Genomic DNA, 27,401 nt, shown 5'->3' with positions numbered 1-27,401 from the left:
ATCTCCAAACTAGAGAGATCAGTTGCCCTGGGGATCATGACTGCTTTGGAGGGTGGACTGTATGACATACTCTGTTGAGGTCCCTCTCCTCGCCAAACCCTTCCCCCCTCCCCGCCCGCCCCCTGACTTCACCCTCGGACCTCCAGAGATTTCCCAGTCCAGCGATGACAACAATCGTAAAATCACACCAGGGGGCTAGCTGCTCCGGTGCGCTTGTTCTGTCATGCCAGACAATGCTAGCCTCGGAAGTCCGATCTCCCCCTCCCCCGCCTCCCCACCCTCTTTCTCCGCTGCTCGAGCTTGGGCGCAGCGCTGCCCCCTTCTGCCAGCTTTCGGTTCCCGCTGTCTGCAGCAAACGGAACGTTCAGATCAGCTGACTCTGCGTTCCAAGCAGCCGACCTGGAAGGATTGCAACGCGTGATTGGCAGCGGCGGGGTTCGAAGTGTGATCCCGGTTGCCTTTCATCCTGTCCCCTCTTTTGTGCGGGTTCTGTTGCTGCTCTCCGTCTGAACGCTCTGGCGCTCTGTTGGGTGCTGCTACCTAATTTGGAGGGGGGGGGGATTAGGTGGGGTTAGCTGTTTGCCTGAAACTTCTCTTTTTACAGTGATCAAAGCCGCAGAGAGGAACAAACGAGAGACCAGACCAGCCAGTCCAGTTCCCTTCCGTTCCACTCGTTGGTGAGTCTGGTGAATGCATGTTTCTTTTAATGCACTGCAATTTGAAAAGCCTCTTCCAGAAGTCTGGAGGTTATCGAACTCTTCCTAAGGGGTCTCTTAAGGCAACTATACCCTCAGGGTGTTTTATGCCTTATTCTAGACGATGACATCCATCCTGATGCTTAATACTTTTCTCCAGCTGTTGCTTAGACACAGATTTACAGGTAGGTGGCTGTGTTGCAAAGGGAGTAGTTGCTTCACAGTTGCTAAAGGAGCAAGTGTAACCTGCATTAGCTGTCTGTTGATTTTGGAATGTTGCCTGTAATCTGCAGGGTGGATCCAGCACGGTGGAAAGTTCAGAAAGCAGCAGAGTCCCTGAGTGGAGTGAATCTGTGGGCCAAGCATAGTCCATCCCCAAAGGAAAATAAAGAAAGTCAAATGTTTATACTGAGGCACCACAGGGCTCCTTCCAAGGACCACTTCAGATGTCAAGAAAAAGCTAGCGTTTATGGTTAATTGTAGGGCTCACCCCTCACCACCACCATACAGTGTATCAAGATTGAATATGGAAGACTTCAACTGCCTCTTATTTGTTGTTGCGTCCTTAAAGTTAGTTTCTTTCCTGGTTACCAGGATTCTCAACCAACGTTAAACTGTGGTTAAGAAACCTGATTGTTTGGAAGGAACCACACCTCAAAATATTAATGTGAGTAGCGTGAAGTCTTTGGCCTTGAAGAGGGCATGTTCAAGCCCAGCAATTATCTCAATGTGTGCCTGTCACAACCAAGTCTACTTTTGGTATAACAAGACATGGACCACTCTATAGATTTCATCAAGCTCATATGGATCCTATATTAACAAGGTGGAAACACTCTAGAACTATCTTTCATCTCAGCTTATTTTTTTTTTGTAATTTCTGGCTAGTATTTATTTTTAAAATAAATTTGTAAGTGAAAATGTAAATAGGAACAGTCCAGCTGGACAGTGCTTAGGTGGCAATGAATCAGAAAGACCCTGATACTTTGCAAAACTGCAGAGTTGAGTTACCCTCTCACTCTGCACAGTGCAGCCACTAGAACAGGGTTCCCCAAACATTTTGAGCTTGCAGGCATCTTTAGTCCCTAACCTGGATAGCCCAGGTGAGGCTGATCTCATCAGATCTCAGAAGCTAAGTAGGGTCGGCCTTGGTTAGTAATTGGATGGAAGACCTCCAGTGAAGATGAGGGTTGCAGAGGCAGGCGATTGTGAACCACCTCTGTTAGTTTCTTGCCATGAAAATTCCACCAGGGCTTGTCATAAAGCATCTATGACTTGAGGGCACTCTCCACTACCAGGCACCTTTGGAATTTTAACACGGTATGGTGGCTGCTGCAACAAAATGTCTGCCATAGCAGGCAGAGCTAGCCACAGAATAGCTGCCGCAACCTACCCTCAGTCACACAGTGAAGATCCTAGTGCCGTGGTGACAGCTGCTGCCAAAGCAGTATTTTAAAAATCTGCACAGCCAATCAAATCTCCCGTTGCTAATCAGAAAACTTGTTGGGCAGAAGCCCCACCTTGCCCCACCCAGCTTCTAAAAACACTTGTTGGGCACTGGGAACATAATTGGCGGGCACTGTGGTACCCATAAGCACCACATTCAACTCCCGCACTAAGGTAACAGCATATCTTTTGCTGGCAGTCAATGTAACTTCTTTGATATTCTTAAGATAATGCATATCAATGGAAGAATGGGCAATGTGGATCATGTTTTATTGGACATCTATCCTGTGGGTAGAAAACATTGCTTTCTTAGAATACTACTGGAAAGTACAGATTTTCCTAGGAAGCATACGAAGGTTTCCTTATTGAATGCAATCTTAAGCGAATTCTCTGAAGGAGGGTAGCCATCATTCCACAGTCTGGTAGTGCTTGGGCACGACAGAGCCCTGCTTGGCCAATGCCATTATCTACCAAAGCAGCAGAAGGGAGGGATCATACCCCAAGGGAAACACTTTCAGCTCACTGTGGGCTTTTTTAGAGGAATTCATATGCTGCCTCTCCAAAGACCTGCTCGTTTGTGCTCCTTTTTTTACAAGAACAGGAAAATGAGGGTGATATTTTCTGATTGGACAGACTCCCACAATGAAACTTGGAAATGTATGGCAATACAGTGCAAGGGTGGTTGTTTTTGTCCTGCCATGATACAGATTGTGCAACTACTGTGTGTATTAGCTGACTAATCTATGTTTCTGTGGTGAGGGAAAAAACAAATTCACACCACCTTTATGTTTATCTCTGGGAAAGGGTAGGTTGCACACTTCTCCATTGTACCAGGATCCAGGCCCTCCCCACCTTGAAACCAACTGTCATCACAGAAAAAGGAAAGGCAGCAGTGAGGCAACCTTTCATCATGCCTGGGCTCAAAAAGCAATGGAGAATTATCTCCCAGCAACAACTGAGATTGCGTTTAAATTGCTTGTATAGTATTTTAGTTGCTGTTTACTACTTGGAGAGCCAATTTTGGGCTGAAGGAAAGGTGAATAATATAACAAGCATCTCTTGCCCACACCCCCAGAAAAAAGTGCATAAAATGCCTGGATCCCTGGTGAGTTGGAACTCGGCCACTTCTTTTCAGGGCTTTGGATTTTGGCATCTGCTGTACTCAGTGTGGGCAGCTGCAATTGGAGATTATTTTAACTCTGCATCTCTTTGACAGTCTTGTCAAGATGGAAAATATCTAATGCCTGCAATGCTTGTTTTTCCACATCAGTAGCAGGAAGGAGGGCAGACCCAACTGCGTAAGCGATCCAAGCAGCCTCTTGGACTGACAATGTTTTGAGGCAGTAAGTCCTGGTATCATACGGGTGCGCTAGGATCCTTTGGCAACATTTCAGAGGGAAGTGAGAACAAGAGCTGGAATATGCTTCCTCCAGGCAGTGCTGATGAAGGTTCCTTCAGGCTCACAGGAGATTCTTTCTTTGCCATCAGTCACTGCACAAAAGCACAGTAGCCGAATAAGGCAATTTCAGTTCCTTGTGGATGATGGGGAGTCATCATCAGAGTTATGGGGAACTCTTCTTATACACTCACTATTTCCCACTGAAACTGTATGATGTAGTTGGGGCGTGTGAAATCCCTTAGTTCTATAGATGGTTTTAGTTTGCTGACTTTAACCTTGAATATAATCGGTATTTACTCTTTAAACATATCTTGTCTCAAGAACTCAGAATAGTTTGCAACTGTCTCTGTCTTGTTATGTGCTTGGATCGTTAGGATCCTGATGCCTGGGGGGAGTGGCTATTTGGAGGGCGTCTAGTTCTGCTGTTTAGTTTGGCCATGGGCTCTCCTACACTTTGCTGCATGTTGGTTTTCTGCTTCTGAAGGGCTGGTGGAATGGCACAGATTTTTCTTGCTCCAACATGTGCTAAAACCGCTATGGAGCAGACGTCACAAGGGAGTTTGGGCTCCTGGCCCAATAGGATATGTACATTGAAAACACTTCCGGGTGACACAGTCAGAACCCTGAGGTTGTGTTTTGAAGTCAGGATAACATTAAGCAGCTTGTAAAGTTGCTCGGCTCCAGTCCCCCTACATTTCTGAGCTCCCTCAAGAAAGCCAGGTTGGTGCAAGGCACAGCGTGAGGCAGACGTGTACTGACAGATAAACTTCCTCACCTAGCAGTTAGAATCCAAACCCACTAATAAAATTCAAACTTTTTATCCTCAGTCCAAACCTAATCTGGGACCACACAAATCCTCTTGCTCTCAGGACTTACTGTCATAGCCTCAGATAATCCCAGGAGTTTGCTGCAGTTTTTCCAGACATCCTGCCCTTGTGACTCCCCTGGTGTCTACACTGCTCTTCCATTTTCACTCTGCATCTGATCATTGCCTGGGGTCGCATTGCTGTGTGCCCTTCTGCTCCCCTCATCATCAAACCCTCCATGACTTCCTCCCTCCTCAGGGCAGGCTTCTGTGTTTTCTTTACCCCAGTTTTATTGATCCTTGTTGTATTGCCTAGAATCCAGGTGTGGTAGTTTAAGTGTTAGGCTTTATTGTGTGCAAGTGTGTGTTTGAGCACATGCCGAAAGTGCTCTTTTGTGGGCTTGGCATGCAAGAGGGACACTTCAAGTGTTGAGGATCATACACGTGTACACCAATTTGGGTAACAAATCCTTGAAGTCTTAGCATCTTCCATACACATCCATGCTTATTTGGCCTGCAGCTCAAGCCTGCTTAACTGTCCAGTTGCTCTACTGTGCCTCGAGATTATGCTGTTTCTTCAGGCTGAAAATCTGACCCCTTCATAGTAGCATAGGAAGGCAAGCCATCCAGAGCTGACAGAGTATATGAAAATAAACAGTACAGAGACAAAAATGGGAGGGAAGGGAGACTTCAGAATAATGCTTAAAAAATGGTTGGTGGTAACTGGTGCCACTCTGATAGCAGCCCTGGGATCACTGGTTTTCTAATGCTAGTTTGAATAGTATTGAACAAAACAATGGATAACACAGTGGAACAATGCAATTGAATGCAAATGTCTAGCATCTCACGTGAGGTATAGACAGGACATGTTGGAGATTGACCTCTTATTGTCCCCTCTGTCTTCAGCAGCGATCCATCATTTTGTGGGCATGAAGCTGGTAGCCTCTGTCTTTGTTCTGGCTCTAGCCTTCTTATCCCAGGCTCTTGAGAATGGGCTCATGAGGACACCCCCAATGGGCTGGCTTGCTTGGGAGCGATTTCGTTGTAATATTGACTGCAAGAAAGATCCTCAGAACTGTATCAGGTAAGTGAAAGGACCTTGGAAACAAGTTCAGCTCAGTTTTGGTGGGAGGGATTCCTTGCAGAATGCTCAGTGTTACCTTTTTCTTGCCATGTGCTTAAGGTCTACCTGTCGATGTTGAACTATCTGAATATCCTCCAGCTGTTTTCTACTCCTCGTAGTATATTCTTTCACAGTTCCTTGCAGCTTTTCCTGGACAAAAATAATCAGGCCACAGTTAGCCATGCTTTTGTAATAGCTGGGCTAGATTGAATACTGTTGAGAAATGTCAGCTGGTTCAGAATGTGGCCTCAAGACTACTAACTGGAGCATGCCAGTTTGATTATATTGTGTGTGTTATATGCTGTCAAGTCACCTCCAACCTATGGCAACCCTATGAATGAAAGACCTCCAGAATGTCCTATCATTACAGACTTGCTCAGATCCTGCAAACTGGAGGACGTGGCTTCTTTGATTGAGTCCAGCCATCTCATTTTAGGTCTTCTTCTTTTCCTACTGCCTTCCACTTTTCCTAGCATTATTGACTTTTCCAGAGAATCTTGTCTTCTCATGGAGTGACCAAAGATCTGCACTGGCCTGCATTACATTTCCAAGTACAATTCAAGAAATTGATTTTGACCTTTGGAGCCCTCAAATCCTTTGGACCTCAAATGTCTTTGCTGCCTGAGACTGCTGCTGCCCCTTTCTGAACCAGGAAGCCAGAGGAGCTAATGCTTATGTAACTTCTCCTTGTATGGGTTCTGTTTGGCTTAGGAAGCAAACTTTCACACAATTTAAGAAAAAAAAACTTTTAAAAACCTTTTAACAATTAATACAATACAACTGGGTTTTTTTAAAACTAAACTATTAAGTGCAACCATTTAGAAACTTTAAACCAACAATGTCTTTGAAAAGGGAAACAGTTCAACTTAGTGGAATCAAACAAGTGATAAGAGTCCTTTTTCCACTATCCTTCCAATTCGAAGCAACTGTAGCCCAGGCTTCTGTCCTCTTCTTGGGGAATTACAGCCCTGCAAAAATAATGCAATCCCAGTAACACCATCCGAACACAATACGCAAACGCCACTTTAAGTCATATTGTTCACATACAACATTTGATTACCTTATTCAGGGTGATAAGAGCATATTAATTATTATTCAGCTCCCCAGCAACCAGCTTCTTCCTCAGCTGTCTGGCTCTAGCTACTGACTCCGCCCTACGGGACTAAACCAATTAGCTCATAGGGGTTACACTTACAGCCGCTTTATTTTCCCCCAAGCCTTTCTAAAACCACATGGCAAGCTGTGCACGCCCTGGCTGTTGTCCTTCTTAAACTCTCACAGCAGTGCCAGGGCAACTAAAGTGAGGACCAACATTTGCAAGAGGAAGGAATTGCAGAGGATTTTGGGAAGCCTTGAAAGACACAGATAACTGGCTGGGAAGCTTTTAGAGAGGCTGAGGGGAGTATTCATTTTTCCAGCTCCCAGGGTAGAGGCAACAGCAAGGTTCATGCAAGCCAGAAGCAGAGAGGTGGGAGGGAATTTGCTGCTCCCTAAAATCCAGCCCCGTGGTTGAGCTGGCCTGGACCGCCTTCTTCCTTGGGTACTTCCTTTGAGACATGCTTTGGAGGCCATTCTCTGGATCCTCAGCCATCTGAAATCAAGATAGCATAGCAGTAGCCAAGAACTTTCTCAGTGGTGGTACGCTGTTTATGGAGCACCCTCCCCAAATAGATTTGTGAGGCGTCTGCATTAGTTCAAGGTAGATGCCAAGTTGAAATATTTTCCAAGGCTATTATGGATTGACTTGGATATCTCCTGTTGTACTTTTTGTTGGGTTCCATTTGGCTTTCTCAGCTTTTGTGACTGTTTTACCCAGGGGTTTTTTTCTGGGAAAAGAGGCGGTGGAACTCAGGATCGCACAATGATGTCACTTTGGATCAGCTGGAACAAGGGGGGAGTTTTTTAAAGTTTAAATCGCCCTCAGCGAAAATGGTCACATGGCTGGTGGCCCCGCCCCCTGATCTCCAGACAGAGGGGAGTTTAGATTGCCCTCCACGCCATGGTGTGGAGGGCAATCTAAACTCCCCTCTGTCTGGAGATCAGGGAGCGAGGCCACCGGCCATGTGACCATTTTGAAGAGCTGCCAGAACTCCGTTCCACCACGTTCCTGCGGAAAAAAAGCCCTGGTTTTACCTATTCTGTTGCTTCTGTTTGTAATGTTATAGCTTTTGTTTTAGTTACATTGCTTTGTGTCATGAACAAGCAGCTTATAGGACTCCTGAATGAATAAAGACATAAGTGGAGGGAGATTTGGTTAAGACCGTCAACATGGTTCTCCATCAACTTATGAGAATTTCCAGTTATGTGACCGTTTTTTCCCCTTCCTTGAACAGCAATTCTTAAATGGCAGGGTTTTGCCTACCTTTGGGTTGCAGAATGGCTACAGAATGAGGGTCTCCACAATGGGCTCTTGCCTGGAATACTATGCAGTAGGATCTTTGAAGCTGGGTCAAGTAATTGCTGTTTGGGCCACTTCATATGCTAAGTTTCCAGTATGTACTTAAGTTGTATGCACAAAAAACCGATATGTGTACCAATGCACGTGATACAGGGTATATGCAGGTAGTATACACAAAGTACATACAGGGTAGCCTCCTTTTGGTGTGTTTCTGTACCAAAAGTTCTGTGGGTTCGTAGAGAAGCAGCCCTTATTTAACTGCTTCACTGCCTTTTTAGAGCAATTTCTGAACAAATCGGTAGCTCTTGTGATTTTGCAGAGAGGGCCTTCTGTGGAGAGTAAAAGAAAAAAAATTGCAGGTTATCTGAAAGCAGCCTGCAGAGGATAGAGATAAGTCTGCCATCTAGAGGGGAACTAGGCCATAGCAAAATAAAGCATATTTCAGAAAAGCAGCATTGAACCTTTCGTGCTTCCTATTTCCACAAATAGTTGAAAGCTACTTCTGCATTAAAAAAAAAAACCCTTTCTTACCATATCCTTGCAAACTCAAAAATGCATGTTCAGACAGATGTGGGGAATTAGGTTGCTTTTTTTTTTTGCAGGGAGTGGAAATAGGGATTTTTACCTAGAGATGGCTATGAGTAGCTATGAGGAGTGTGATTCTGTAAGAAAAGATCAACCAAAAAAGATTTAAAGCTTTAAAAAGAAATACGGAGTTTATTGAGGGATTTGGTACAATGCGGGGGGGGGGGGGTGCGCGCACACACTAATCTAAGCAGATACTGGTGGTGGAAATTGCTATCAAGTCATAGCCAACATATGGCGATCTCTGCTTGAGTTTTCAAAGCAGGAGACTAACAGGGGTGGTTTGCCATTGCCTCCCCTCTCCATAGCAACCCTTGTCTTCCTTGGTGGTCTCCCATCCAATTACTAACTAAGGCCAATCCTGCTTAGCAGCTAGGCTTCCCGGTTCTCCTGGGGGGTTGCCCCATTGCCTGCCGATCACCCCAGGATCACCCACCACCACCAGGTAACTCAAGAAAGCGTGCAATGGGCTTGTTCCTAGTGGGGTGCGACAATGTCACTTCCTGAAGTGATGTCATCACACTCACTGTGGGCATTCTCCTGCACTTTGCTGGAGCCAATTTTGGCCCCCAAACAGACCAGAATTAGCTCCATGGGAGCACACCTGTAATCAGCATGGTGACATCACTTCCTGGAAGTGACATTATTACACCTCTCCAGGAGCACACGTGTGCTTTGTTCACACGCAAGATTGAAAGAGGTAAGTCCCGGTTCCCTCCATTCCTGTCGGGAGGATATAGGGACCTGGGAATCATATTAGCAGCCAAGATCTGATGAGATTGAGCTTTCCTTGGCTATCCAGAGGCTAGTAAATACTAAATCAAAGAAATTTTACAGTTCCTTATCCTAAATAAATACATTCGATCAATTCTTTATTGCTATTCGGCCGAAGCCATAAGCCATACAAACACCAACAAAATATAGACTGTACACTTGAACATACCCAATTCACAAGACACAGCTCATCATTATCACTTTAAACTATCTAAACTCATGAAAATCTTGTTTCTTTATCACCATGGCTAAAAAGGAAGCCACCATAACAGAGGTTTGATTGTCAGGAAAGTTATCAGACAATAGCACTGAGATTACCCAAGGAAGGAAGGGAAGCTTTTCTTTTAACATAATAGGAATAATAAATCCCTCTCTATAATAAATCTCTCTCTATCTCTGTCTAAATACTAAACAAAGGCACAAGCAAGTAGCATGTTTGGAGCAGGAGTTACTTCAAGCTAAAGGTGTAAATGCAGAAGAAGTGAGGAACAGGACAGAGGAGAAGTGAATGTCTAGTCTTTCCAGATATGAAGTCCAAACTAGCAAAGAGAAGCAAAATGCCAGGTCTCTTTGTGCTGCAGTGTGGGTTGAAAAATAGGGGGAGATAGATTAAGATGGAGTGCAAAAGATGCACCTTTCTTGTACTGGATAGAAATCAGGAGGACGAAGGAAGAATCCACTAGCAGGTGCATTGAGAGTCTGAGCTGCAGTCCAAGTGGAAGCCCAGAGCAGACTCAGTGATTTCAGCAAAACCAGCTTTGGGATTGGTTAGCAGGTAGGATCCAGAACCAGTTTACCAAAGTTTGGGGGCTGAAAGGTGGCTTTTATGCACTTTTAGTTGCATTGAGAAGGAAACAGTGTATCTGCTGCGATGGGATTGGGCCGATACTAAAAACTTTTAATCTTATTAGAAGGCTTGAATTTTAGAGGAGTAGATGGTAGAAAGAACTCCAAATATGGGCATGAATTAAAAGTAAGGGGCAAGTATGGAAAAGTCATTCTGGGGTAATTGGTTGACCTGTGCTAGCTAGCTCAGGCCTGTTGAACAAAGGCTGGGTTGTGGCTTGATGGCCTTCTCTGGACCTGTAATTGAATTACTTAATGGCAACCATGATTAACAAAGGTTAGGAGACGGCTGATGTCCTGGCCTCCCTTATTATTAGGTTTCCAGGGAATTCTGCATTATAAGGCAGGTTCCTTGATGGTCCCAGAAGGTCAATTACTGCCCAACAAACCTTGATATTTAAACATGGCCTGAATTTTGATAAACCCTCAGGAAGCCAATGAATGGAACTATTGTCACGGGATGTTCAGCCCCCAACAGGAACCTAGCTACTTCCCTGTGAGTCAGTTTTTCTGTTGCCAGTAGCCTGATGGCAGACTCTAATATTAAACATGGATTCCCTCATACAGCTCCAGGCAGCATATGGCCTGAGAAGTCATGGAGGTAACAAAAAAACATGGCTCCCAATTTAAGGCTGATTTTGGTGTTACCACTGAGAGCTAATCCATCATGCACATTTGTTGGGATTGGGAGCTACCACGTTCAGTCTAATCAGTGTCACTTAGTTCTGTGGCCTCTGAAAGTCATAGAGCCAAAACACACGTTAAGAAATACCTAGGTTCAGCACATGTTCTCTTACCTCAAGGTTTGCCGGGATCTGTAGGCGTCCTGGAAGCTTAAAGTAGGCGTCCTGGAAGCTTAAAGATCTGTAGGGGTCCTGGAAGCTTAAAGTCCTGGAAGCTTAAAGGATCTGTAAGCGTCCTGGAAGCTTAAAGGCGTCCTGGAAGCTTAAAGCTTAAAATACAGGCTCCTGTATTTCCCTTCCCCTTTTTGCTGCTCTGTAAATGCTAAACTTTAAGCTTCCAGGACGCCTACAGATCCCGGCAAACCTTGAGGTAAGAGAACACGTGCTGAACCTAGGTATTTCTTAACATGTGTTTTGGCTCATAGTTAGCCTAAAGGCCTACTTTCTGTGTATATTTTGGGATACGGATCCCATTCCACCGGTAGGGGTGAGGGATCCACTCTCCAACCTTTCACCCTCCCTCCCCACCACTGCTTACCTGGATGGCAGGAGGGAAAGGTGGGGAAAGGGCCTCCAGGGCACATTCCTGGGGCTGGAGTGACATCATTGCACCACCCTGAGAGTGCTCCTGCACTTCACAGTGGGCCGATTTGGGCCCCAAACAGGTCCATTTGGGGCTAGGGTTCTCAGGTGCCTGCTGTTGACAGGCAAACTCCCAAGGGTTTGCCCCCATGCCCGCCAACCCACCAGTGATCGGCAGGAGGTGGCAAGCCCCCGGAGATTGCCAGCCATCGGCAGGCATCCCAGAAACACACGTGCTCCTAAGGGATGTGATGACATCACTCCCAGAAGTGGCGTCATTGCACTGACCACGGGAGTGCTCCCACACTTCATTTGGAGCTGACATGGAGTGCAGGAGTGCTCCTGTGGCCGGTGTGATGTCGTCACTTGGAAGTGATGTCATTGCACCAGTGTCAGAACATGCACACACGCAACCATGCAGATAGCACAAGGTAAGTGCCAGGTCTCTTCCCCCCTCCCCCCGTGCCAGGAGGGTATAAGGATCTGGCAACCCTATTTGGGGCCCATATTGGCCGATTGTGAAGTGTGCATGTGCTCCTGCTCCTTGCATAATGATGTCACTTCCTGGAGGGAAGCACAAGGGACAAAGAGAAGGTAAGCATTGGGTCCCCTCCTCCCACCAGGAGGGGGACCTGGCAACCCTACTTTGGGATAGCTTGATTTGCAGCGAAATGGGGTGCTTCCAGCAGGGGGAGGGGGAGGTAACTTTTACTCTTGTTAGAGACAGCAGAGAGAGCGAGAGGAAGTGGTGAGAGCAGGGGATTCCTCACCAAAGCTGGGTACACATCTGCTGGTAGGCCTCCACTGGAATCATATTACTAAAACTATCAAAGAATCATCAGGTGTGCTTGCATGATCAATCATAAATGTACAAGTAATTCTGAGTAAAAACACACTATAGAACACACTATTGAACATAGAAGACAGAGTATAGAACACACACAAGAAGCAGGAAATCAGTTGAGGAAGCAAGTAAAAGCAGGCTAGAGTTCAGAGTACAAGGTCCAGTGACATAGAGCTGGATGGGGCAAGGGGTTGAATGTGATGTTCCATGCCTTTATCTTCCAGCCTGGTGGGGCTTGATTGCATTAGTCCTGTTTTGCACAACTTGTTCTTCCCAGTTTCTCCTGCCAAAAGGCTCCTTTTTGGAAAGTTGCTGCTGCTGCATAGCGGTGGCGCTGCAGAATTACTGAGGCCAGGCCCACCTTGGAACACAAACATGGCAATTGCTCCCCATGCTCTGTGCTTGTCTCTTGGGGTCTAGGGCTTGCTCACAGTGTTCCACATGTAGAATGTATGTTCATCTTAGGAGTGAGGGGTGTGTAGATGAAAGGGCGGCTGGCAGCAAACTGTTTTCTCTTTCTTGGACAGTGAGAAGCTATTCATGGAAATGGCAAACTGCCTGGTGACGGATGGCTGGAAGGATTTGGGCTATGTGTATGTGAACATAGATGACTGCTGGATGGCAAAAGAGCGGGATGCCAGAGGACAACTGGTTCCAGATCCGGAGAGGTTCCCTAGTGGGATCAGAGCCTTAGCAGATTATGTGAGTTGACTCTTCTGGTACAAAAGGAAGAGCTAAAATATGTTGTCTGTGCCTGTGAAGATTAAGCAGTGAAAATGTTGGGCTCCCAAATCATGCCTCCTTAAAGATTTAAGGACTGTAATTTACTTAATTCAGAGTGTGAACCAATGGTTTGATTGTGGAAAATTTCATCACGCACACAAAATACTTTCACTTGCTTTGCTAGGTGTCCTCTGCTGCTCTCCCAGGTGTGTTAGGATTAGAGGCAGTTTAATATCCTCTGTAGTGCAGGAAGAAATTGCAGGAGGGGATTGAAAGGATGACTGGAGTTTGCACTGTCCTTGATTTCAGTCAGTAAAATCCATATGGTCTGGCTACTAAAAAGGAGAAAGAGCCCAATTGGGTTCTGGTTTATACACAGCTCTTCTCCTTACACATAAGCACGTGTCCATGGATGCACTGTAATGAAAAGAAGCGTAATGTGGAGTTGGCATTAAATTAATACAATCCACAGAGAACATGGAAGACTGAAAAAGCATGGCTGTGATTATAAAAAGTGCTGCCAGTTGTATCTATGTGCCCCTGATTGTTAATTGCATTCCCCACACAATTGTGGCAGTGCACACCTTGGCTGTTTTTGTATAAGAGAAAAACCGTGTGTGAATTTGCTATTGCAGAATATTGGTGTGTGTTCCATAAAGTATAAACATGTGATGTGAACAAAGAGGCTTTCCGTAAGAGACAGTCAAAGATGCTGGTGTAGTGTGGTGGTGAAGCAATTGAGCTGCGGATGCAGCACTTTCTTGGTTTAAATCTCGCTACTGCCTTGAACTCACAGGTGGCCTTGCATAAGCCACCCCAGCTGTATTGTGGGGGTAACAACACTGATTTTGTTCACCGTTCTGAGTGGGCACTACTCTGTCCAGAATCCAAATCAAATATTGTTATTATGCTGTTATGCTCTGTCTGTAATTTCAAGGGTAGCAAAGTGCAGCCACGTTTGGCATAGTTACATTACCTGCCTTTGAAAATTTATCTGTATCTCAGAATCACAATTTATTTTGGCAGGTGCACTCACTGGGGCTGAAGCTGGGTATTTATGGTGACCTAGGCACCCACACATGCAGTGGGTACCCTGGCACTACATTGGATCAGATTGAACAGGATGCTTTCACATTTGCAGAATGGGGAGTAGACATGCTGAAGCTAGATGGCTGCTACTCATCAGCAGAATATCAGGCCCAGGGTAAGAGCTGAGGCTTCTTGCTTGACCTTGTGTATCGCTGCCTCTCACTCTCTTCCATTCTGTGCTGACCCTTGCCTGATCTTCATCAGGTAGAATTAAAATCTACATAAGCTAAAAAAAAAAAAAAGCTTTTTAAAAAAATCTTTTTTTTTTCATTTAAAAGCTCATAGTAACAGCCTGTTTAAAAATAAACTGGTTTAAAATGAAATTAAATTTCATACAAACAAGCATGTTAACCTCTGTATGTAAAACTGAATCATGGATATCTATCATGCTTTAAAATATGCTTTTCTGTGTATAAAAGGACAGGGAGAAGAAATACGACTTCTGAGGTTAAGCATTATAAATAGTACAGGATACCATGTATTACGCTGAGCTTGCTAGTGAAACCAGGGAGAAGAAAATCAGCACAAATTCAAGAATCTAAACTATGCCATCATGTATCCATGGAACCCTATTTTATGTTTATTCAATTACCATGGCTGTGAAAATGAGTAAGAATATTCTGACTATTCCAAATAAACAATGTAAATGCTTGCAAAGAATCTCTTTAAGAAATACTTATTTATCAACCCTTACAGCCCTATAAAGCACATATTTATTTGAAAGCAATCCACACTTTGCTTACAGCTTTAGCCTACAAGTAAGTGATCTGGTTTAATATCGTTCCATGTGTACAAAAAGCAAAGAGAAATCTCTCTGAGCAGCTATTATTCTATAGTGTGTATAGACTATCTGTTCAGAGACCTTAAGTTACTGATAGACTCCTAGGTGGCGTAATGATCCATTCAGCAACCAACCAATGTGGTTTAACACACAAACATTAAGTATGTATGTGTATATGTTCAAGAAGATAACGGATTTCAAAATGGCAAGCTGGATTTAAATCGTGATTTAAATCATCTTGTGTTTATCAGTCTACACTGATTCTTTGCTACTGGACTTGGAGATGCTCTGTGAGCATATTTCCTTTATGCTGAAACAGATGCACACCTGTAAGGTTTCTGCTCTTGGAGTTGCATAAAGCCACTCACTGTAGTTCCCAGTGTTCATTCATAAGCTTCAGCATCACAGTTTTGAAGACTCCATTTATGACTCCACTATTTTAAACTGTCCTAAAAAACAATAGGAATCTTTTTGTTCCTTCATGAGTTTGTTCATTTTCGCACAGAATTTGAGAAGTGAACCAAAACTGTCTATAGATAGAGCCATGTTAGGAACTGGCCATATGCTTACACAGGTGATTGCTCTGTTAAGGAACCAGCCCATGCCAAGAAAGTCAACCACTGGACTGATTTTTGTAGGACAGTCATTCTCATATTGGTGCCCACAGCAGACTAGACATCCCCTTTCAAAATATGTGGCAAGCCATACGCGCTTTATGGAAACATCACTCATCTTGTGTCCTCAAAACAATATACTAAGACTCTTATCAGCTACACTTTAAAAGAAGTATAAGTAAAATGTCTGTATTGACTTGTACATTGCCTACAATGTCAGGTCTCAAGGGGGCAGCTGATTCTAATAGTCCCACAAATTGATGCAAATTCTAACTTCTAAATAGAGGCCAGATTAATGAGCGGGAAGGGGCCTGCAAGAACTTTGAGTGACTTGAAGAAACATAAAATGACACATAAAACCAGAATGTCCAGTATTCCATTGAAAGCCACCATCCTGCTATATAAAAGGCAAGCTATATGGGTGATGATTCGCTTTTTATCCCTGTGCATGTGCACTTGCAGGCCCCTCCACAGAGATGAAAAGTGAGTCGTCAGCAACATGGCTTGCCTTGGAGGCCCTAAGGAGACTGCCACAACAGCAGAAAGGCCCAGCACGGCCCGCCAGAGGCCCTGCAGTGGGCATGGAGATGGCACAGAGGCCCAGTGTGGCAATGCAGGGGCCCTGCAGCAGGGGACCGCCAATTCAGTTTTCTAGAGCCCATTGTATTTTTCCACACAAAGGGCTTTGTTGCTAGTTGGCTATAAATGTCTATTGATAAAGAGTGCTTTCTCTTTGTCTCTTATGATGAAATCCTTTGCATTAGAATATGAGTGGAAACCAATTCAGTTTTATCTCTGAAGAAACTGGCAATTGTTTTAGGACTTCCCCTCCTTTGTGCTTCTCAACTAATAAGAGATTTTAGAACTGGGCTAGTTGTTTCCAGTAACCAATCAGTGCATTTTCTGGCTAGTGGTGAGGTGAGATGTGGATGGTTGCAGCTCTGCTAGCTCCCAATCTCTGAAAGAGGGGGAAGTCTATTTTCTCCCCTTCCCCAAGAATCCCTGCCCCCCTTCCCAAAAAACTGAGAAGGCTCCATATGCATGTTAGCCAGATGGCATGAGAAAGATGTATTGTCGAAGGCTTTCACGGCCAGAGAACGATGGTTGTTGTGGATTTTCCGGGCTGTATAGCCTTGGTCTTGGCATTGTAGTTCCTGACGTTTCACAAGCAGCTGTGACTGGCATCTTCAGAGGTGTAGCACCAAAAGACAGAGATCTCTCAATGTCACAGTGTGGAAAAGATGTTGGCGTATAATTTATATCTACTCAGGAAGGTGGGGTTGGTTGAGTCATCCTGTAAGAGTTTCCCAGGGTGTGGAATGCTAATGGAGGGAGGCGTCACTGTATCCTGAGGAGGTTCTTTTGCATATGGATTGGTGCTTGATATGCTAATCTTCCCTGCAGGGCTATTGTAGGGTATAGAGTATTTTGTTAGCCTGGTGTTTTTCAGGACTGGAAACCATGCTCTATTCATTCTTAAGGTCTCTTCTTTCCTGTTGAAATTGTGCTTATGCTTATGAATTTCAATGGCTTCCCTGTGCAATCTGACGAAGTAGTTGGAAGTTTTGGCCAGTATTTTAGTGTCCTGGAATAGGATACTGTGCCCTGTTTGAGTTAGGCTATGTTCAGCCACTGCTGATTTTTCCGGATGGCCAAGTCTGCAGTCTCTTTCATGTTCTTTTATTCTTGTCTGGATGCTATGCTGTGTGGTCCCGATGTAAACTTGTCCACAGCTACAGGGTATGCGGTATACTCCTGCAGAGGTGAGGGGGTCTCTACTGTCTTTTTCTGATCGTAGCATCTGTTGTATTTTTCTGGTGGGTCTGAATACTGCTTGAAGGTTGTGCTTTTTCATGAGCTTTCCCATCTGTGTCAGACTATGGAATCCCAGTTATCTAGTGTTCATCTCCCCCCTTCTGCAAGAAGCACAAGCTCTCTTGGTTTCAAAAGGTTTATTGGAAGATTATGCTCAGGATACAGGGGTCCATGATCCAAGGACTTGAGGCCTTTGGCTGAACCAAAACTTTGTTGAGAATGACACATAAAATGAAAGTAACAACACTTCAAACACCCCTTCCCAGCCTCCCCCCTTAGTCTTGTCTAGAAGGCCTGGGAAGGTGAGGACATCAAGGTCGGCCGGGCTGATAAGAATTCTTCGTTCCCATGGATATAGGCGGCCTGGGAAGCACCTGGGCCTGGAGGGAGAGAACTAAATAACTACAGATTATAACAGGAGAACATGGCGTAGCTGTGGCTTGAGAACTGACATTCTGACAATCTGATCAGTGATTCCTTTGATATATGGCAAAAACACTTTTCCTGTGGGAGACTGTTTTTCCTTGGTTGCTTGATTTATCCTTGGTTTAATTGCACTTCTGATTTCATTTCTGGAGTAGCCATTTGCTTAAAGTGCATGGTTTAGATGATTAGTTTCCTTGTTGAGAAAGTGCGGTTCACATATCCGTCTTGCATGGTCTACTAATGTTTTTATTATGCCTCTTTTCTGTCGAGGGTGGTGATTGGAGTTTTTGTGTAAGTACCAATCTGTATGAGTTGGTTTCCTGTAGACCTTGTGACCTAACTGAAAGTTTGCTTTGCGGATGACCAAGGTATCTAGAAATGGAAGTTTCCCCCCGATTTCTTTCTCCATGGTGAATTGTATGTTCAGGTGGATACAATGAAGCCTCCCTCCATTAGCATTCCACACCCTGGGAAACTCTTACAGGATGACTCAGCCCAACTCCACCTTCCTGAGTAGATATAAATTACCTGTCAACAGCTTTTCCACACTGTGACACTGAGAGATCTCTGTCTTTTGGTGCTACACCTCTGAAGATGCCAGTCAGAGCTGCTGGCGAAACGTCAGGAACTACAATGCCAAGACCACGGCTATACAGCCCAGAAAATCCACAACAACGATCGGCATGAGAAAGATTCAGTCTTTCTTCCTCTGTGCCCCTAGAAAGGGCTTGTAGTGCCTCAGCAGTCTCTGGACCCCAAATAGAGAAATATTGTTGGTGATACCTCTAGACTGTAAAACATCGGGGGGGGGGGTGCAGGTCTAGCTATGATATCAAAATGGAGCTGTTCCATAAGCAATTAGGGATCTGTGGTCTCGAGAAAAAAGAGATTATGAGATATACCCCTTTAAAAAAACAGATGTCTAAAATATATATATATTCCCTCTATCCAATTCTGGCCTCAGATTGGAGAAGTGCCGATAGAGTGAAAAATCCTTTTGTTCTTCCCACCGTGAGCCCATCGTGAACAGTTCTTTTGATGCTTTATTATTCTTTGTCTATAAAAGGTTATCCTCGAATGACCAAGGCTCTGAATGCAACAGGACGCCAAATTGCCTATTCCTGTAGTTGGCCAGCATATCAAGGGGGGCTTCCACCTCAGGTGAGGCATCACTGAGAAGGCGCTGGAGTTGTGTTTTCTTTCCGTTTCAGCCATGCTGCACTACCTGCCCCTTGAACCATGCTCAGAATTCTGAGCTGAAGCTCCTTACCCTCTATTTTGATGACTGGGACAGGGGGCAGCAGGGGTGGGTGGGTGAGCAGAAATGTGGCCATCTTATCCTTTAATCTGGCAAGCAGCAAGGATTCTCCTCTAATCTTGTAATGGCGTTTGGAAACCCTCAGAAGGCAGTGAGAAGTCTCACTGCTTCTGAATGTCTCTGAAGCTCATTGCCATGTCAGGGACAAGGCCTCACTGGCTATGTTGGGGGAGGAGCAGAGTCAGTGATGACTACAAAACTGGCAGATTTCTGGTTGTGGGTTTTAGGGGGGAACATGAAAAAGAGAGAAGAGAGGCACATTGCAGTACTGTTCTTTTTACAGCATTTCTCTGGAGAAAAAACATGTAGCCAATCACATTTCTCCTCTTTACGGTCCACTACACCACTCAGGGTTAATCCCTACAATTTCTGATTGATACAGGTTTTCCCTGATGCCTTGGGCACAATCCCTTAATTCCTCTCCCCTACTGAAATGAAGCCTAGGTACATGCAACTAAATGAATGCATATTCTTCCCCCGTTTCTCCTTGCCGCCACCTCCCTAGGTAACCTTTTTCTTGTTATTTTAGATTACAATTCCTCTGTGCAGGAACTGGTCATCTTGTACTTTACTCTGTACTGTGCCATGCAAGTTGATAAGAGGAGGGCCTTTGCCATCATGTCCCTCTTTTGGGAACATCCCACACATGCTATTTGGACACAGAGTGCTGGAGTCATTGCTCCACTGACCTGATCCAGCAATGTATTTCTTATGCATAGAATAGGAACAGGGTGCTGATCTGTTCCAAGTCTTAACTTATCCCATACCATTTGTTCACTTCAGGGTATCAGTGTCACCTGATGCAATATATTTCCCCAAACCGTGTAATACTTACGCCTTGTGCAATCCTGCACTTTCTAGTGTTTTAGCATAATATCTGAATTATCATATTGACTTTAATTTCTCTCTTTGCCCTCGGGCATGCTTTGGTCACCTTTCTATTTGGATGGCCATACATGTTCTAAAAAATTCCAATGATTCGGGGGGGGGGGGTGGCATTTCACGTGCTGTGGATCTTTAATTCAGCTTCTCCTTATGCTACCTTAAAGTTTTACCTGAGGAAGGCCCTAGTCACAACCAACACTCCTTTCATTTCCACTCACACAATGCTTCAGGTATTCTCTACCAAGGCTTATACTTCAAGAAAACCTTTGGGATTTGAATCCCACTGCTATTCTCACCTGTAACATTTTATCCTGTGTGTGTGATCTATATATTGCTGCTTCCCATAAGGTTTTCCTTGTTTCCCATAAGGCTTTCACTCCCTTAGATCCCTTTTTGTTTAACTGGTATTATAGCGGGGCTTGTTATAGATGGTACTGGTAGTATGATAGAATGGTCAGCACATAAGGGTGGCTGTGAGGAAAAAAAGCTATCATTTCTTGCTTAATCAGAAGTATAATATATTTATAGGAGCAGGAGCATGATGGTTGCAGAGTGTTATTAAGCATATTGGTTTCAGAATAGTTCATAAGCTTGGTGGTTTCAAAAATAGTTATATATATTCTCAGACCCAGTCACAAAGACTAATTTTTCACACAGATCTTCACTAACAGAATAGGAATGCCTCCCATCTATACAGACAGAGATTCACTACGCTTGCCTGACCTAGATAGAATGAGACTCTTTTAGGCTTCCTCATAGTTTGCCTTAGACTGAAACTGCAGTTTACCCTGCTCCCAGGGATCAGCTGCCATCCAGTCACAGTGCACACCATTCCTCAACCAGTCCCCCTCCTTCTCACCCCCGAGGCCTGCATTTAAACACACAGTAACAAATATTAAAAACCACACATTAACCAGCAGAAATAAAATACAAAAACCTATTTACAAGTAAAACTTTACATAAACATTTAACGTTTTGGTTGTAGTTGCCTTTGAATTTTCATCAATCTACTCAACTCCTGATAAGCACAAAATTGTTGGATTTTCTTTTGTTTGTATGATGTGATCTGATCAGGGCAAACAATCCATCTCTGTAACATACTCTATTGCACACCCTTTTCCAGGTAAATTACTCTCTTCTGACCAATATCTGTAATCTCTGGCGAAACTATGACGACATTCAAGATTCTTGGGACAGCATCCTCTCCATTGTGGACTGGTTTTCAAAACATCAGGATGTACTTCAGCCAGCAGCTGGCCCTGGTCACTGGAATGATCCAGATATGGTAATGTTAAAGCAAGGAGGTTGAAATGAAAGCTAGGACTATTTGGAAGATTCAAAAGAAAAAAGATGCAATGACAAGGAATTTTTGGCCGGAATCGTTCTCAACATCTTACATTGTAGGGTACAAGACTAAGTGAAATGATCTTCTTGGCCCAGTCCCCATGGGAGTGGTTAGAAGAACGTGCTGCTGCCAGTTTTCTGAAGCTAAGTAGGTCTCTTCCATCTTCTGAGATTTCACCAGGCTTAAAAATGTACACCTGTCTTTGACGAGTTAAGGACTAGAAATTTGTGTTTTTAATTTAAAAGAAAAGTTGAGATACTTAGGATGCTGAATTCTGCACCAAATGCTACTTTCTATAATGGCAAGATGTGATTAGGGAATACTTCGCCACAAGAACATCTTAGAACATCATGTGTTAGCTCTAGATAGGCCAACCGCAGGGAGGTAAACTAACTTATCAAGTTTCCATGTGGTGAAGCAGAGGGTTTTTTAAATTCAGCCATTCCTGCTGACTTTTATCTTGCATTTTGTTTCCCACCTGTGTCTTGCAGCTAATCATTGGGAACTTTGGTCTCAGTGAGGAACAGTCCCGATCCCAGATGGCCTTATGGACTGTGCTTGCTGCTCCCCTTTTCCTATCCACAGACCTCCGCAGTATTTCTCAAAGTTCCCAGGAGATTCTGCAGAACAAACTGATGATCAAAATCAACCAAGATCCCTTGGGTATCCAAGGACGCCGAATTCTTCAGGTAAGAAAAGCAGAGGTCTGGACCTTGTGACTGGCTGAGCAGGTCCTATGACTCCTTGGACCCAGATTTCATACCTCTGCCTTGAGACCCTCTAACCTGGGAGCTTTCCTACAGGGTTCAAAGGTCTAAGACAAGTTCGGGGTATATTGGAAGTGGGGGGGGGGGGGTTATTGGATAAGGTTTTTTTTGTTAGGGACATATACTCTTCAATTTACTTTCATAGGAGAAATCTCACATAGAAGTGTTCCTGAGACCACTTTCCCACTCAGCCAGTGCTCTGGTTTTCTTCAGCCGGAGGACAGACATGCCGTATTGCTACACCACCTCCCTTGCCCAGCTCAATTATACACATAACACCATATATGAGGTAAGGAAAGAACCATCAGCATCTCACAGTATCTTCCATCCTAGCATGCTATCAGAGTAGTCATCCACAGTGGATTGAGGCCTCCGAGAACACATGCTGTGTATACTGGCTGTATCATTTCCAAGAAACCATCTCTGCATGTCATGTTCCATTCTCAACATCATTCTTGGGGGAAATCTCATTCACTGCCTTCCCAGATAGATCCCTCTCACTGGTTGTAGGAGTTGTGCTTCTTTAAAGAGCCAGTGTGATGTAGTAGCTAGAGTGATGGACTAGGATCTGGGTGACCCACGTTCAATTCCCTGCTCTACCATGGAAGCTGACCTTGGGCCAGTCACATATTCTCATCCTAACCTATCTCACAGTTATTGTGAGGAAAATATGGAGGAGAATGATGTAAGCTGCTTTGGATCCCTGCTGGGGAGAAAGGCTGGGTATAAATGAAATTTTAAAAATATAAACTTCTACCTGCCTTGCCACAGGCTCAATGGCCACAATTGAACAACAGTGTAGTAGGTACCTTAAATGAAGCCATGTTGGGATTTTGTCATACAGTAAATTCCAGTATGCTCAACCCCTTGAGGCAACAAAGGCCTCAAGCAACTAGCAGGGTTGCAGATAAGCTGGTCCCACACTGGTTCCAGTCTCACTGCAGGCATATATAGGGAGTTTCCCTGATGATCTTACTAGGTCCAGCATTAGGCTCCTCTCATCTGACAAGCTGAGTCAGCTCCTCTGCTCACAAAGAGCAGCAGGGCCCAGACACTGCAGTGACTTATCAGGTTCTTCTGGCACTTACTTAGCTTTGGTTTGCTTGTGCCTTTGGGTCCTGGCCTGGCCTTGGCCTTTCACCTTCTCTGCTCCAGGGGGAGATCTGCCAGCCCTGCTACCCAGTGGGCAGGCCCATGCTGAGGCATCCTGGTTTGGGGGGCCCTTCTAGCTCAGATGGTAGCACCAGTGTTAGCAAAGGTTCTTTGGGGAGGCCCTAAGGAATCAATCTCACAGGGAGCATCCACCATGGCAGGGCTCAGAGGCAGACCCTCCTCCTCCAATGAGGTCATCCCCCCCCCCGCCTTGCTAACCTGGACAGTCCATGACGGGTGATATGCAAGAAGATGAGAGCACTACTAGGTCTTCTGCTGCTTTAAAACCCAACTTGTCATTACAATTAGGGTACAGCATTTTTCAGTGGTTGGGTAACATTACTGAGAAACAGCTGCATTCTTACACATTCTCATTTAAAATGATCTACTCATGTGAAATTTCACAAGCCTGTTATTTGGCCTCAGCCTGTGGTATGTTTAAGGTAAGCCTCAATGGTTGGTTTATCTACATATTGAGCAGCTGTGTGTCTCCTGTCACAATAATTCTGTTACCCAGCATGCCACACGTGTGACCTTCACATGTGCACCCGAGCTATGTATAGGAAGGATCCCAACTTTGTCCATCTACAGGTGCATGCTTGGGATGATAACTGGGGAAATATGAGACAGAGAGAGCTATTAATAAGATGGGAGGCCTATATAGGGATTGCCGTAAAATACCGTTTGGACAATGTAATGAAAAAGCAACCTAACACACATTGAGGAATACAGTGAAGAGCAAGTAACATTCACACATGGCTGATCCAAGCAGAGCCCACCCATGTTTGCATGTGCGGTGTCCCCAAAAGAGGGAAATGGACAGGGAGCAGGGGGGAAATAAAGGGCTGCAGATTGGGGAGGGGAAGGATATGGCCTGAAGCAGAGAGTGAAAAGAGGGAAGGTAGGAGGATAATGAGGTCTTTGGTGGGGAGTAGCCAAGCAAGGCCAAAAAGAGAGGAAGGGGGCGAGAAGCAACATGATGCCCAGAAGTTGACAGGGAACAGAAGGAAGGAGAGTATGTTGATGGGAGTGGAGCAGGGATCTGAGCGAGCAGAGGAGACACAGGAGGCAAGGAAGAGAGCTAGGAAACTGGGAGGAACTGGACTGAGAGTGAGAACAGCTGGGGGAGGGAGAGATACATGCATTAGTTGATACTGAAGTGTGAGGACAAGCTGTGGTGGTGGAGGAATTTGTCCTGGGGTGAAGAAAGGTGAACTGAACTTTGTCCCAAATCACTGTGGTGATGGAACAGACATGAGCTGAAAGAGAGCCTAAAATGTCAGGCTAAACCGGGGTCCATTTATACCTATAGTCATTCCTTTTACTGTCTGTAGTGGGAACAAGGTTTTCGTGGTATTTGAGTCAGTCAGAAGATACTAGTTGTTCATTTTGGCCTTGGTAGGGGGAAATCCCTTGGAGTCACACAGGAAGCCTTTGATGAGGGATATGTTAGTTTCCATGAAAACCTGGTTGTCATATCCTAAGATGGCATCTTATTGCAGGTAATTCGTACCATGATCCTCTGATTTAAACATTGTTGGGAGTCTACTGGTACTTGGGTCCTGTAAGTGCAGTGTGCACTGCGGGGGTAACACTTCCTTTTTGGTTTTGGCAGGTTCAAGATGTCTACAGTGGTGACATAATCAGTGGCTTGAAGACTGCTGACAACTTCACTGTGGTCATTAACCCATCTGGGGTAGTAATGTGGTATCTCTACCCGACAATGTACCTAGACAGGTCTTTCAGTTTTATAAATCACCTTTATAAATCTGAAACCAAGAAATTTCATCCTTTTCCACTGTGACATCAAAAGTTCAGATGAGTTATGGGCTGGTACAATATCTTATTAATTCCAGTGTACCTGATAATACCCCAAACTGAAGACAATCAAATTGTGCAAGTTGGCAATTTACTAATGGCTTCTGGGTACTAATGGAGACAATGTATATCTACCTCAAGGGGCTAAGGGAATTGCAGCTTTAATGATTGCCAGATATTTTGAAATCATCATATATATTAAAATGCTCATCATTTAGTCTAGATAGCCTTAAACAGCAGAAGGAAATTTTTAACTATTCTTATAATTCTCAGTAACTGCCACAATAGGTGCTTAATACTGAATGAAGAATGATCTTCCAAGAGCTGCGATACGCTACTTGGCCTGCATATCAGGCCTACATGCAATTCTCTTTCAAATGTGCAGTAGTAGTAGGGAAACTACTTTTGACAGGCAAGCATGTTAGGAAGAACCTAGTATTTTACATGCAGGGGTTTATGGTACGCAGTCTTCCACCTCTATTCTACAATTATACTGTTTGGGAGAGGCTGAATTACATTTCCAAATGCATGGGTTATATCAGACCCACCAGTTGCCTCTGTCATATTCCACTTGTAAGATTTCTCAGTCTTGCTCCTTTTGTTTGTCCTTAGGATTGGGTATTTAGGGACATGGCAATCCATGCTCAGAAACTGTATCAAGTAGAAAACACTTGTACAAATCATGCTTATGCCATTATACTACTCCCACAAGAATGTTCATATTAAGAACCTGATTGGCTATAGTTTCAGAACTATAGAAAGAATGCAGACCGGCATGTATAACACCAGTCTGTTGTAATCTAGATAAGCAGTTAGATTTCAACAGAGGATCTTTCCTCCAATGTAAGAGATTTTCCAAAGACCGAAATGGCAGTAAGAGCCTGTTCAGCACAAAGCACTTTCCTCCTCTTGCATCAAAAGGCGGCTGTCTGCACCAGAGGAAAACACCTTCTAGTGGAGCCTATCTGTCGGAGCCAAACCATGGCCTTCATGAGCAAGCCAGGATGGAAGCTATTTTCCTATCTCAGGGACTGTCTTATTCACATTTCTTCCTGTAACTTGTTCACTTGCCAATTATTGAGTCAGATCAGGATTAAAAGGACTGTCATAGAAACTATAATAGTCCAAACAATTCAAAACTAAAACTTGAAAACCCAGCGCTTTGGCCAGTACGATGTATTTCAAGATGCTGCTATACTGCAGAAGGCATGTTAATTTTGTTACTGTCTTTTGTTCTTCTTTGAAAAGCAAATAGGGGAATAAATGACTAAAATACCAACCCCTTCTTTTAGGGCACAAGTTCTCCCTACTGGGGGCGGGGGGGAGGCTCACTTTCACATCAGCTCTATTGTTACTTGCAAGAGATCTTGTTCCAAGTAGGGGCTTAGAAAGAGTACACATGGTGTTTGTTGTTATAAGGGGACAGCTGTATTAGCAGCTCTCTGTAATGCCACCCTTGACCGTTTTTTAAAAAATGAACACATACCTATTAACTCTCTCAGGAAGCAAGCCATATATCAGGAAACCAAATGGCTATAAATGATTCTGGTGAGAGAAGTGCAATGAAAGAAACTAAAGCAGAGAAAGAATAAGTTAGAAGTCAAGCTTAAGAGATAGTATAGGGTTTTTGAGAAAATAGAGTACAGCCTAAAAAGTTAATGCCTGACTGGGATACCTCTACCAAGGGAAGGTGACAATTTAGGCAACGGATGGTACAGTAAGCAGTGTTTTCCTACAGTGTACTGAACATTTGACTTAATCTAAGAGATTTCATGTTCCATAAAATACTGTACATCACATGAGATAGTTGCAGTTATCAAAGCTAGTAAATGAAGGTCAAAATCAAGTTTACGTATTATTTAGAAGATGCTGGTACCTACCAGCCATGTGTATTTTTTCTTTTTACAACTTTTATGTATTTGTCTATGGAATAAAAAGGATTTCAAACACCTGTCTTCTTGCTTTAAGGAGTAGTGGGCTAAAGACTTACTGATGCAAAGATGTAAGAGCTTGGTTGTACCCTTAGGACATAACCTTGTTGTTGCTAAGTGCCTTCTTCCAGATATATTTTGCTTACAAAGTAGCCCCTTATTTAGTCTCTGCAGACTTCGCCACACTGATCACACCATCGTAACTTCTCAGTTGGACTACTGCAATGCACTGCAGTGGGGTTACCTCTGAAAATGTCTCAGAAACATCAATTGGTTAAAAAGCTGCATGCACAATCCCTGTCAAAAGTCAGCTGCTTGGAACATATCCAGTGCTACTTGGCTTCTAGGCTCAGTTCAGAGTTATGATTTTTAAAGCCTTTCGTGGCCCAGGGCCCCTCATTCTTACTGGATTGCTTCACCCAGTAACCTTCCCAAGTACCAGTTACTCCCCTCAGCCAATATTCTACTTGTGGTGCCCTCTTTTAAGACTGTCCATCCAGCAACAGCTAGATCAGAGGCTTTCTCTGGCGTAGGTTCCATCCTCTGGAATGACCTACTAA

At 44.2% G+C, this 27,401-nt stretch overlaps 1 protein-coding gene across 7 annotated transcripts; it reads left to right on the top strand.

Annotated features, from left to right (window-relative positions):
• The first annotated feature begins 218 nt into the window (after positions 1-218).
• NAGA (alpha-N-acetylgalactosaminidase) lies at positions 219-26,864 on the top strand. 7 transcript variants are annotated; one of them, XM_054988663.1, is made up of 10 exons: positions 221-480; positions 605-677; positions 5,252-5,426; positions 12,705-12,879; positions 13,927-14,104; positions 18,692-18,786; positions 20,952-21,113; positions 21,665-21,862; positions 22,086-22,229; positions 24,708-26,864. In XM_054988663.1, exons 3-10 carry the CDS (start codon positions 5,272-5,274, stop codon positions 24,894-24,896), a joined length of 1,296 nt encoding a protein of 431 aa, XP_054844638.1. In that variant the 5' UTR covers positions 221-480; positions 605-677; positions 5,252-5,271; the 3' UTR covers positions 24,897-26,864. The 7 variants fall into 7 exon arrangements, with proteins under 7 accessions (XP_054844640.1, XP_054844638.1, XP_054844634.1 ...); XM_054988659.1 differs by having other exon boundaries at positions 5,249-5,426; XM_054988664.1 differs by having other exon boundaries at positions 221-486.
• The last annotated feature ends 537 nt before the right edge of the window (positions 26,865-27,401 follow it).

This window comes from Eublepharis macularius, chromosome 9 (assembly GCF_028583425.1).
Source record: "Eublepharis macularius isolate TG4126 chromosome 9, MPM_Emac_v1.0, whole genome shotgun sequence".
Lineage (NCBI taxonomy): Eukaryota > Metazoa > Chordata > Lepidosauria > Squamata > Eublepharidae > Eublepharis > Eublepharis macularius.
Note: the sequence above shows the minus strand (reverse complement) of the source record. Positions and strands in the feature narration are given on the sequence as shown.